Genomic DNA, 14,008 nt, shown 5'->3' with positions numbered 1-14,008 from the left:
ACAGTGGAGTGCTAAGGTGGTGGGGTGTTTGCAAGGGCATCGCTATGGTGTTTTAATTGGTTTTCAGCATGTTGCTAGGGTGTTGCTAGAGTCATATGGTTGATTTCTAGTTGGTTGATTACTTGGTCAGGTCAAACAAATCCACCCCCGTCCCTATTTGCAGTGCATTTTTTCCTTCACCCGCAGAATTTCACAGCACATCTCTCTCTTTCTTAGGCCGTGTGTGAACCGTACTTAATTAGACACTGCAAGGTCCTTTAGTGCAGTAATGCAACAAGACTGTATTCCTCACCTTTTGCCTCCATTTATGAATAAAGTATGAGCTTCTGGACAAAACCATTCATGCCTGAATTATTGATATTCAAACATATTCCACACATACAGGGTCTTGCCCATTACAGTTGAGTATATTGTTCAGGTAAATGGTCATATTGTGTTTTCTAGTGCACTTGAACTGCACCATTCAGCTGTGATCATTAGGTTGTATGCCTGTATCACGGGATTCTACATATGCCAGTCCAAAGGTGGTGTAACTTGATTATTAGACATTAATTTTGAAACTAGAAATGCATTGATTTGTAAACGAAAGTGAACACAGCTATTCATGTCAAGCTGTGTAAGGGTTTATTGGATCTCTAAAACAATTCTGTTGTGGCCCAGAATCTTTTCTGCTGCAATTTCTGTGTAAATAAGAAGCTTTCCGCAATTCTCCCAAAATGTGACACATCTAGCTCAGCTGAATTGGATTTGACAGCCTCATAAGAAACGGACTATGAAATTGGGGCTCTAGTACAAAGAATTATTCAATGATTTATTATACAGTACGTGCAGTGTAACATTCAGAGTTATGCATTTTACATGCTGACCTTCAGTGCAAGCTAACTGAAAAGATCTTTCTTTTTCTTTTTTTAGAGACATGAGGCCTCTTCTGAAGAACACCCTTTAATATTTCCCTCACTGAGGATGTGCAACGATTTCTGCTCGGCACAACCACGTCTGAGGTCACTTCTTCTCTAGACCCTCTTTTATACCTCAGGGTTGACTTTCAAAACTCATAAGTGTCTGTGTGCTTCCTGTTGAGCACCGCTGGATTTGCGACCAGTTTTGCTTCGCTGCATCCGGAGTGCAAAACTGCTGAAAAATCGCCCTCCATGGTTTCTGCCCATTTCAAGAAGCTATCGTCTTACATCGTAAAGATTTGCAAAGGAATGTTTACAAAGAAACTGGCAAATACCACAAAGAAGAAAGAGAGTAGCGAAAACAAAAAAGAACCCAAAACGTCCCCCGAACTGCATGCACGGAACCCGACGTTCTCAACCACACTAAAAAGCACAGTTAAAAAAATCTCCAAATGCTCATCGGCACGCAATATATCTCTTGAGGAGGATGACGGAAAAAACGACTGTTCTTCTCTCTCGCCAACATTCAGTTACCGTGTAGCAATTGCCAATGGACTTCCAAAACATGCCCTCTTTCTGAACAATAATGAATTTCATGAGGTCTTGTCAATTGATAGCGATTACTCTGACTCTCTAAACGAGGCAAAACTTGTCCATAGATTCGATGAACATAAAGCTTATACAATGCCAGTAAGAAGGAACAGGAAGAGTTTGATTAGTTTAGCGCCCTCTGATGGCAGCTCGGAGGGGGAGCGGGGAGAGCGCAGCAGCCTCCACACCCTTCGATTGGGCGCTCTGAAAAAACTGAGGAAATGGAAGAAGAGCCAAGAATGTGTGTCCTCGGACTCAGAGGCCAGCAACTGGAGAAAGACTCTTGGCATCAGAAGCAAATCTCTGGACAGGGCTGGCCGACACCAGAAAACCACTACCCTGGAGCCAGGATCCAGCTCGACGGGATGTATCAGTCAGACTCAGGATGTGATGGAGATGATCTTCAAAGAACTTCAGGGAATCAGTCAGATCGAGTCTGAGCTCTCAGAACTGAGAGGGCACGTTAACGCTCTCAAAAGCTCCATCGACGAGATCTCCAGCAGCGTGGAGGTGGTGCAGAGTGAAATCGAGCAGCTCCGTTCAGGTTTCGTGCAGTCCAGACGTGAGACTCGAGACATCCATGACTACATCAGACAGATTAGCCAACAGACCAACAAAGCTACTCTGAGATTTCTAAATGTGCCTGAGGAGAAGTACGAAAAAACAGAAGATCTTATTTATCAGATCCTAAAAGAGAAAATGGGTTTTGCTGACGCATGCAAGACATTTAAAATTGAACTGGCCCATCGACTAGGGCAACAAAGAGAATGTTACAATGCTAAACCTCGACCAATCGTAGTTATATTTTCAAGCCCACAAGACAGGGATTTAGTTTTGAAAAAGTGTTATAAGCTAAAAGGGACTGGAATATCCATCTCAACCGATAGTCTAGCACACGAATCGAAAGAAAAGCGAGACAAGCCGATGGCTTCCTCCCAGACTTATGAAAGCATGGACATCAAGGTCTCAGCCAAAGACAAGGCTGAAAGCGATGACTGGGACTCCATGGAAAGCGACAAAGAGCTTGATGAATTAAACAAGAATAAATATGCAATTGTGTCCAAACCACCTCCGAAAAGTAAATCGGACAAGAAAAAGTCTCACGATCACCGAAGGATGGCCGATGACTCTGCGTACTCTGTACACTATGCGGATGGTACAGCTTATGATGATCACGACAAGCAAAGCAAGTCCTACTATTCCGACATAACACCTGGATGGCTTTCTCAGAGCGACTACTCCACTCCCAAACTCAGCCGGTCTGAATCGGACTGCTCCAAACTTTGCCAGTCTTACTCCGAGGACTTCTCCGAGAGTCAGTATTTCAGCAGAGTCAATGGCTGCTCCTTGCTTTCCTCCTCAGATCAGGAACTTTGGCAACGGAAGCAAGAAGACATGGCGTCCTCCTGGTACGCCAGTCCTCCTAGTCAAACTCTGAGCCAAGAACGACCTTATGCAGAACATAATGAAGTTGAAACCACTGAGACTATTGACAGTGGTGTAAGTAATGGTCTTGTTTGTATATCAGGGGACAGGAGCCATTACAGCGGCTCTCAGCTGTCGCTGCAGGGTGACCTTTCACCATGGAAAGACTGGCATCACCTTGAACAAGGTGCTGATTCAGGTTTGGATGCCTCCACTGAACAGAACATAATCTCTGAAATCAGTAGCCCCTTTGACCCTGCAGCCAACCCTGGTTTCCCTGAGAAAATTACTAAATGCCTTGAGGTTGATTTGCAATTTGAAGGTGAGACCTTTTTGACCCTTGATAGCACTCCTGAGACAGGCCAAGATCAAGATATAGATATAGAACCTGAATATTTAGAACCTGAGCTTGAGCCAGTGCCAGAACCTGAGCCAGAACCAGAACAAATGCCACAGCCAGAACCTGAACCTGAACCAGAGCCAGAACCAGAGCCAGAGGCTATAATTGAACCCATGCCAAAACCAGTACCTAAACCTGCAGCAGAACCGCCACCCGAAAAGAAGCCCAAGACCAAGAAGATCCACGCCAAGCCTGAATCAGCTCCACAAACTTTGCAGAGACAGGATGTGAACCACCTCCAGCAAAGCCAGAAATCTTCCTCCATGTACCGGAGCCAGAGCGAGATCAGGAATGAGAAAGTGGAGGAAGTCCCCAAATCCTGGAGTAGCAGGCTCAGCATAGACCTCAGCGAAAAAACCTTTAGCTTTGGAGGATTTGGATCCACCCTGCAAAGAGCAAAGTCAGCTTTGGATTTTGTGTGGAATAAGGGTTCCCAAAGCACTAGTGCTCCGGTTGAAGAACCGAGCAACACCTCGTTCATGGGTAGGTTCAGAACCATGTCCCAGTCCACAGCGAACAGCTCCAGCACAACCATTGACTCTGACGTCTACACAGAACCTTTCTACTACAAGGCAGAAGATGAAGAACAACCTGCCGAACAACCTGTGGACAATGAGACACATTACGTTGAGGTGATGGAACAAGTGCTCGCCAATCTGGAAAACAGAACAAATGCAAACGAGGCTGAGGAGCAGTACCAAGAAGAGGAATACGATGTCTCACAAGAGTATGACATCTCGCAAGAGGGTAACCTCGTGCTGGAATATGACTGCAGCCTTGATGAGCAGTACGATGAGGAATACAGTGAGGAGTATGATGACAATCCAATGACTGAAGACACGGCAGAGTATGAGGTGAGTTTGGTGGATTATGTGGAGGAAACCGAGGAGCCGGAAGCAGAGACCGAGGAACAGGAGGAGAGCAAAGAGGAGGTGCAGGAGGCTCAAGAAACATCAGAAACGAAGGGAGCGGATAAGGTAAAAGAGACTGTAGAGCAAGAGGATGAGAACAAAAATGTTACAGAGGTTCCTGTGCAAGAAGCACCACCACCCAAAAAAAGGATACGTCCCACCTTCAAAGAGGCGGCACTGAGAGCTTACAGGAAGCAGATGGCTGAGCTGGAACAGCAGATCCTGGCAGGAGGTATGAACCAACTGGTTGTATGTTGTCTTGAAGGGTTTTAGTCAAGGCTTTGGTCGGTGAGCCATTGATTGAGTCATCTGAGATCTGCCATTGTCCATACATGATGTATTTCTCAGGTCTTGGTGCATGAAATCTCAGACACGATTGTTCTGAAGGGGAAGAAGATGATTACTAGTATTTGATGTTGAGTGGTTAGAACTGGCGATAGATTTTGTGTGTGCGTGTATGTGGTTGTCCAGCACGTCAGAGTTCAGATGAAAGTGTACTTTACCTTTGTGGCCTTCATTAACCTTAGAGACTCCAATCAGCAGTTTCATCAACACGGCTATTTATATTTAAGCATTTATTTTGAAAGAAATAGTTCACTCATATAATAATGTTCTTCTTGTTCTATGGAACATAAAACGAAAATTTGACATTGCCTTCATGTAGCACTTTCCCATTCACTACATGCATGCATTTATCATTGGTTGGCCAAAAAGGCATCATAAAGTAGTCCATTTGCCTTGTGTGCTATATTTCCTCTGATGTCATACAATAGCTTTGTTTCAAGTCGTTACTCACTGGAAATCGTGCCGCCATTATAGCTCTCAAATTTCATTTGTGCACATGCATTTTCAGATCAGGCCAGGGTTGATGTAAGTGACAGCAAACAGCATTGGATTTTTCTTGTAATGTGCACCACATTTAAATATGTGCATATGTGTATTTGTTTCATTAGCAGTTTTAGCATTTTATATTAGCTGAACAAAAGTCTCAAAGTGTTTTAAAAGTCAGTTTACCGTATAAATGCTAATACGAAAATGCTAATAGTTTGTTAACAGAATGATTATTAGGAGTTGCTGTCGTTAACAGCTGAAACGTGGCATCTGTATGTCTACGCTATGCTAGCAATTCTAAAATTTACCCCACAAAAGCAGAGTTTCCTTTACAGCCAGTCAGGAATCAGGGGAATTTCCACCCAGTCTTACTCACACTGAAAGCGCTCTTGACCTAGATGTGAGAATCACAGTCACAGCACACGGCAAGCCCAGCGCCACACTCCACAATGCTGAGTACTGTTGGGATACTGTATTTAGGCTGCTCATTCATGCTGCACACTAACAGCCAGATGCTCTGTGTACTACAGTGGATTCTGATTCCCTAAAACACAAGCCACAAATCACAGACCAAAACATTTCATTCCAGGCAGTACAATGAGGTTTGGCACTGGCGCACAATTCAACAATTGGATTCCAGAAATGACTGCACATTCTCTGAGATGTTTTACCTGTATATGCAGTGCTGCAATGTTATTTTAGTGCCAGATTCAGCAAATGCACAATTGTTTCATTTAAATTCTTTCATTGCATCACTACTTTTATGCATTTAGCACTTGATTGTAATGGTACACTACAACACTACAGAACTGACAATATGAAAGAGTGCTTTATACATACTGACTGAGGTGTACAGTCAACAGAAGCTTCAGTCTGTGAAAAGACAGCATCTATATAATAGGAGAAGGAACAGACTGTTCTGCTAATGCCAGGTTGGTCCGCTTGACAGGTTGAGCATTTAAATTTAAATTCAGCTAGAAAAAGACAGTCACCCTATAAAGAGAGTGCTCTTCTTGTAAGGTTTTGCCTTTTATGACACTATAGGTACTTGTTGAACTGTGATGTCTATTTTAGAAGAATTACCAATTAGTTACATTAGTATGTGAGTAATTTCATATATGAATTTAAAAAAAGTTTTTTAGAGATATTTATATACCTCTATATTGCTATATATGCTATATTTTTTATATATATACATATTGTGACCATGGACCACAAAACCAGTCATAAAGTTCAGTTTTTGGAAATTGAGATTTAAATTTTAGTTTTTTTAGGATAGGACAGTGTTTGTTCGAGATACAACTATTTGAAAATCTGGAATCTGAGGGTGCAAAAATATTGAGAAAATCACCTTTAAAGTTGTCTAAATGAAGTTTTTAGCAATGCATATTACTAATCAGGAAATATGTTTAGATATATTTACGGTAGGAAATTTACAAAATATATTCATGGAACATGATCTTTACTTAATATCCTAGTGATTTTTGCCATAAAAGAAAAATCAATAATTTTGACTCATACAATGTATTTTTGACTATTGCAACAAATATACCCATGCTACCTAAGACTGGTTTTGTGGTCCATGGTCACACATGTGTGTGTATATATACATGTGACCCTGGACCACAAAACCAGTCATAAGGGTCAATTTTCTGAAATAAATAAGCTTTCCATTGATGTATGGTTTGTTAGGATAGGACAATATTTGGCCGAAATACACCTATTTGAACATCTGGAATCTGAGGGTGCAAAAAGAAATCAAAATATTGAGAAAATCAGCTTTAAAGTTGTCCAAATGGAGTTCTTAGCAGTGCATATTACTAATCAAAAATTAAGTTTTGATATATTTACGGTAGGAAATGTACAAAATATCTTCATGGAGCATGATCTTTACTTAATCTTTTTATGATTTTTGGCATAAATGAAAAATTGATCATTTTGACATTTTTACAGTATATTGTTGGCTATTGCTACAAATATACCCATGCTACTTAAGAGGGTTTTTTTAAAAGGTTTTGTGGTCCAGGGTCACATATATACACACATACGAAAAAAAAAAGGTGTAAAGTAGACAAATGTTTATTAATATATTATATAATAATATATTAAAATATATTTACAGTATACAATATAAAATATTTATTATTAATTTTTTTCAGATTTTTTCAGCTTTGTTAATGGAAAAAAAAAAACATTATATAGAGTCATTACTTTTTTAAAAAAATATCCATTCCGAAAGCTGGAAATGGAAGTGCTAATGATTGGCTTTCTCCAGGTTTACCCCCCGTTGATGAAAACACTGAAATATTCTTCAGTTCAGTGGTGCTAGTATTTAGCTCCTTGTTTTCACACAGCCAATTTAATTTCTCAGCTCCCATTTTCTCCTTGACTAATTAAAGAATGCAGATCAGAAATCATTTGCATAAAATGAGGAACCGTCACGGAGTGGCTCTGAGTGCCGTGGCTGTTTTGGTTCAGTCTTTTCCAGGCTGTTTTAAAAGCAGGGCTGCACATTTTAGGAGTCTTTTACAGTGAGGTCTCCTAGGATTAGCTCTTCCTGCCAAACCCATCTTCATTTAGTTCTAGCCTGAACTGCATTCACATGCTAATTCCTCCTCCCAAGGGCGCTTGCTAACCAGGTCAGTGTTGTTGGGACTCTTATATCAGTCTTGTTCTGAGAGTAGCGGTGCGAGCCGGCGCTGCTCGCTTCACGTGTTTATTATATCAATTTTATATTTCCGCTCTGAACGATCGAGGTCAGCTGACTTTGTTTATAAGCCAGCTCTGTATGAAAGTAGTCTATTCATTTTTCTGAATATTTTATTTAGATCACAGTGCTCTCAGGTTTTAAAAATGTGTGCGGTGCTGATAGTAAAAACTTTTTGCCATTTGCAGATGTTTGTTTTTGTCGATCAGCAGCAGAAAAGGTTTCCTTTCCTTGCTATGTTTAGGAATTAATATTTTAAGATATAAATTTCTTTATTGAGGGTTCAAACCCACAAAAATACATCAGTTCTGCCCCAGATTTCCATTGCTCTATATTTGCATTGCATTTAAATAATCAAGGATTGTGACTGTATTAGGAATATTCTTCATGGAGATGTACATGAGAATCAAGAAAAATCTCATTTGACCCTGTTTACTTTATTTACTGGTGGTAAATGATGCATAAGTGCATGCTATTCTAATGTAAAAATGAATAAAAATCTGCTCATTAAAATTTAATAATATGCTCCAATACTACACCCAAGCTCAATTTCACAAAGAAAAATATCGAATTACGGAATAAATAATTAAAGTGCATTGCAAATGTCAATTCGTATTTAGTTTAATGATTGTATTAAATCAAAATTGGTCATATTTACTTTAATAAATGTTCTTGGTCTTGTTGTGTGTGATCCATCAGTGCATGTTATTCCACAGGAAAAATGTTTTTCATTAACTTTCATCAAAATGGTCATGTTACAGTAAATGAGCCTTATGTTTTATTGGGAAATATATCATGATTTTTTAGCATTTAAATAACAAGGAGATTTTTTACCTACAGTTTGTTTTGAAAATAACATTATGAACAAAAGTGATGCATTTAGCCAGAGCCCAGTGGAAACCATTGATCCAAATGAGTGAAGGCGGTTTCCCGTCACCTCTCTCACAGACCGATATGTTTTAGCCTTGAGAACCGCAGCCAAAATATTCATCTCATTTCATCTCTGTCACTGACCAAACCTAAAAGGAAATTTAATTCGTCTGAGAAATCCCAATGCGCATATATATTCTGCAGCATTTCACCTGTCTGCAAAATGGATGAAATTCAGAGAATATGGACAATGTGATCTAGTATTAAGGCTAAATTTTGTAAGACCTGTCAAAAATATTACATATGTAACTTTTTATTCTCTGTATGCCTGAATTTTCATTTATAACCCACTTACTTAAGTAATGATACTTATTTTTTGAGTGAAACAGGATATTTTGCAAGACAAAATATGATCAGGAATTGATCATGTATCATAAAAAGTGTTCATTCCAGACCTAAAAGTGAGTTTGGTTGTTGTTGACTTGAAAGAAAATTACAAATGTTGCTGTAATCTGAATCATCATTTAAAATGATTTAAATTATTATTTTTAATAATAATTGTCATTCCTGGAATTCTTCATGGAGATTCTGATCATTGCAGTTTAGTATTTTTCTACATTTCTGTTGAAATGCATGCTAACTGCAGAAATATGTTAATAATAAACTTTTAATTTTATATGTGTTATATATGTTAAAATTGTTATTATTATTTAATGATAAATCTCATGAAAACATGTCCAGGCCAAAAAAAAGGAAATATACATTTTGTTATATACACATTATATTGATATAAATATTGTTAATTTTTTATATATAAATATTTATATTCTTTTGATTTTTAAGTGCACATTGTAAGCTAGACATATTGTGATTTATTGTTAATTTTTAAAAAAATAACTGTTTTTAAGTCCTGTAAACCTAATTAGTAGCAAAACAGTGTTGGTAGCTATAAAATCTAATTGGAACAAAAACAGGTCAGTAAAAAAGCCAAAAATATACTGGTTAGTCCTCAGTTTAGTGCTTCTCTGACACTGAAGGATGGTCTGAGCATTACAGAAGGGACAGGTAACCCTTCATAGGCCCAACAGGAAGGATTTGATCAATACTCCGTTTGACCATCCTCGTCTCCACTCTATTAACCAGCTAGATTTGAGCTCCACGGCTGTGCTTCTAGACGTCTGCGTGCGTTTATTGACCTCTGACGTCTCTGAAAACTCACTTTTATCGTTCATGGTCCAGCGAGCTGTAAAGCTATCGCACTAAAGCTGAACTAATCATCGCCATTACATTTAAACACTTGAGCGACATTAAAGCGTCTGAGGTGATGTTTGAGAGCGACTGAAGGAGAATGATCTACTGTAATATGAGAAATCAGGGTCAGTGATGGTCATCAGTGTAACCTCATCTTTGAGGTTTGAATCTGGCCATAATTTGGCAGAAATCGTGTTTGGATATTGATCGTCTGAAGTGTATTTAAAAAAACATGAGCCGTCTCTCTGTGCTGGACACCGCGGGCTTTTACGGCGTTATATGGCTGGTGTAGCATGAGAGAAAGATGATATATCGGCTCAAGGTTTGCGTGTGTGTGTGTCAGGGATTATACTCCGACTGAGATATCGTAAATGAGCTGTGCTGGCACTATTTGTTTGGCTCCATTAAGCACAAGTCATTATAAGTGTGTGCAGTTATTTATAGATAAAGGAGTCAATATGTGCTGTTATTTCTAACGTTCCTCTCTGTCTTTCTGCTTCTCTTCTGCAGACAGCACTGCTCTGGACACCGAGGTCTTCTTGTGTTTTCTATGCTCATATAATTTTTCACAGTGTTTGTCTGTGTCTGTTCATCTTTCAATGTATATGAAATATGCTGCATGTTTTTCAGTTTTCTCATGTAATTGCTTGGTGGAGATGTTAATGAGCATATACAGAGAGACAGACAGACAAATAGGCATAGAAAGATAGATGTGTAGAGGACTAGTAGATGGATAGATAGACAAACATATGGGTAGTCATACACTCAGATAGATAGATAGATAGAGGGATGGATGGATGGATGGATGGATGGACATATGGACGGATAGATAAACACAGATGGACAGACTGATGGATGGACGGATAGACAGACGGACATGGATGGATGGATTAATGGACAGACGGAGGAATAGATAGATAGACACACACAGGTAGACAGACAGATAGATAAAGTGGTGGATGGACGGACAGATGGATAGACGCACGTATAGGTAGGTAGATACATTAGATAGATAGATAGATAGATAGATAGATAGAGGGATGGATTGATGGATGGACAAATGGACGGAGGGACAGATAGATGATAGATAGACAGACAGACAGATGAATGGATGGACGGACGGACAGATGGATAGAACAATAGAACGATAGAACAATAGATGGATAGATGGATGGATGAACGGATGGACAGATGGACGGATAGAACGATAGAACAATGGATGGATGGACGGATGATGATAGACAAAGAGACGGATTGGTTGGATGGATGGATGGATGGATGGATGGATAGATGGATAGATAGACACTCAGATAGACAGACAGATAGATAGAGGCATGGATGGACAGACAGATGGATGGACAGACAGACAGAGACAGACATAGATGGATGGATGGAGGGTTGTATGGACGGACAGACAGACAGACAGACAAACAGATAGATAGATAGATAGATAGATAGATAGAGGATGGATGGATGGACAGATTGATGGACAGATAGACAGACAGACATATAAATGGATGGATGGAGGGTTGGACGGACGGGCAGACAAATGATAGATAGATGATAGATAGGTAGATAGATAGATAGATAGACAGATAGATAGATAGACACACACACAGGTAGACAGACAGATAAAGGGATGGATGGATGGATGGATGGATGGATGGATGAACGAATAGAGGCAGACATATAGATGGATGGATGGATGGATGGAGGGACGGATGGATGGATAGATAGATAGATAGATAGATAGATAGATAGATAGACAGGTAGATAGATAAATGGATGGACAGAATAGATACAGTAGACAAACAGTAGACAGACAGATGGATAGGTAGATTTGTATTGTACTGATCTTAATTTTCAGAATGTATTTTGTCTGTATTTGCACTTGTTTGTCACTGTGTTTGTCACTGTGTTTTTTTATTGTGACTCTGTATGTGTGTTGTATATTTGCTGTACAGGTAAATGATATACAGTAAGTGTACAGTGTCTTATTGATCTGCGTAAGTCATCAGCAGGCTGTTTTCTTGTTTGACAGGGTCGCGCCAACATCTTGGACGCAGCCAAACTGGGGCTGAGCGGTGGAGGGTGAGTACAGTCACACGCAACACCAAACACACATGGGAAATAAAGAAAGAGAACTGAATGCTACACTATTATACACAGGAGAATGTGTGTAGAGTTACACTCTTACAGGTGCTGTATATATACATAGATTTATATATGTGTGTGTGTGTGTTGGTGCCCTCATATTCTCGAGCCGTAGGGTCTTTTCATCTTCCATTTATCACTGACATACACACACACACATACTTGCTGATATTATTTTACTGATAGACCGCAGGCAGAAGAGCAGAAATGGGTATGGAATGTTATTTGTGGATTTTCCTGGGACCTGATCTAGTGTTAATAGTTTGCAATGGTATGACTCCAGGTTAATGAATGTAGTGTGGATGAATTTAATTTTTGGTAATGAGCTGTCAAAAATAAATAAATAAGCCCGGCACTGTTGGCATTTGTACTTATTAAAGGACCTGTTCTCATTAGGCGCTGATGATGTCACAGTCTCTGATGTCACTGTCTGACTAACAAACCCAAACACAATGTTTCTTTGGGCTCTGCGTGAATGAAAAACACCCATGTTTATAGACACGTATAGAATGAGAACATCGTGACCAGATCTAAACTTGTGTACATGTGCATGTATTTTAATAATATATATACTATATGTACAAGACAAGCATACTGTATAATGTGCAGTATGTACTCTATAGTGCCTACTATTTAAAAAAAACTATGTGAAACAGTATGCATTGTGCAACAATAAACTTTTCAAACAGTAGTATGCTAAATTGTAATATGACATTGCATTGCATTATCCCAATTTTGTTAAATATGAATAACTGTCATTTTTAATGAAATTTTGTGTTAAATTCTCTTTTGTTGGTCCAATTAAATAATAAATCAATTAAGAGATATTAAAAATCTAAAATATTTATATCAGCATAGAAATATTTATTTGATATTTTTCATATACTTTTGTGTAAAATTCTTTAACATTTGGTAGTCCAATTAAAACAAGGAGATATTAAAAATCATTTCATTAATTACATGAATATATAGGTTTCATATTGGAAGTTAAATATTTATTTCATATTTTTAATGCAGTTTTGTGTAAAATTATGTTAACATTTGGTGGTCCAATTAAAAACAAAACAAAACAAAGCAAAACAAATTAAAGGAGATATTAAAAATCAAAGCATTATTTATGTGAGCATACTGGAAATGGAATATTTAAATATAAAAAATTAATATAAAAAATTTGTAAATTTAAATTTAAAATATTTATATAAATTAATATTTAAAAAATCTCAATTAGCAGACATTAAACATCAAAGCATTATTCATTTGTGCATATATGCATCATATTGAATTTTTTTGGCATTTTTAAATAAATTAAATTCATTAAATGCATTGCATTAAATGCAGCCTTTTTAAATATGATCAAACTGAGCACATTGCATTGTGGGATAGAGTAGTGTGCTGTAGTTTTATACAGCCCAATTTGACAAAGTGTTCTTCTATGCATGCATGCATTGGCCTATGTGAGACAAGAGCAGTTATGATAGACTTCCTGTTCCTGCCCATCCCATGTTATTTGCCGGTGCTGTAAATCACCCGACTGCTTTTTAGCCGGGTAATGTTTCATAGCGTACAGCATGATTATGGTATTAATAGACTCTAAATCTGCCTCCATCCCCAGGGTTGGCAGTATACTTTACGGCATTGACAGCATGCCAGATTTACGTCGCAAGAGGACCATGCCTATTGTCCGAGACCTGGTGAGTAATCACACCCGGCACGGTTATGTTTGACTGATGCAGCTTTAGAAGACTGTATTAGCCAATCAGACCCACCGTGCACACGGTCACTACTCCCAATTTACAATCCAACACCGTCAGCACAGCACATGCAAGATGGAGGCACACACGTGTTTATGTTTTGATGCTATTTTGAGGCTTTTACGTTCCACCAGAGTAAAAGTAGGTCACCCGCCTGGTGTTCTCCACAATATCTGCAGAGTTCAAATCATCTGTCTTGTCTTTAAATGTGTAGTGCT

At 38.7% G+C, this 14,008-nt stretch overlaps 1 protein-coding gene across 3 annotated transcripts in view; it reads left to right on the top strand.

The window, feature by feature from the left end:
- Nucleotides 1-14,008, top strand: part of LOC127180653 (protein unc-13 homolog C) — a 167,491-nt gene that overhangs the window by 4,361 nt on the left and 149,122 nt on the right. For all 3 annotated transcript variants that reach the window (XM_051134831.1, XM_051134832.1, XM_051134830.1), the window contains exons 2-5: nucleotides 913-4,458; nucleotides 10,396-10,418; nucleotides 11,927-11,976; nucleotides 13,652-13,730. In XM_051134831.1, the coding sequence (XP_050990788.1) occupies nucleotides 1,152-4,458; nucleotides 10,396-10,418; nucleotides 11,927-11,976; nucleotides 13,652-13,730 (3,459 nt within the window). In that variant the 5' untranslated portion in view covers nucleotides 913-1,151. The remainder of the gene's footprint in view (nucleotides 1-912; nucleotides 4,459-10,395; nucleotides 10,419-11,926; nucleotides 11,977-13,651; nucleotides 13,731-14,008) is intronic.

The sequence above is a fragment of the Labeo rohita genome, chromosome 18 (genome assembly GCF_022985175.1).
Source record: "Labeo rohita strain BAU-BD-2019 chromosome 18, IGBB_LRoh.1.0, whole genome shotgun sequence".
In the NCBI taxonomy this organism is placed as follows: domain Eukaryota; kingdom Metazoa; phylum Chordata; class Actinopteri; order Cypriniformes; family Cyprinidae; genus Labeo; species Labeo rohita.
The sequence above is the reverse complement of the archived record's forward strand: the minus strand, read 5'-3'. Positions and strand labels throughout refer to the sequence as shown.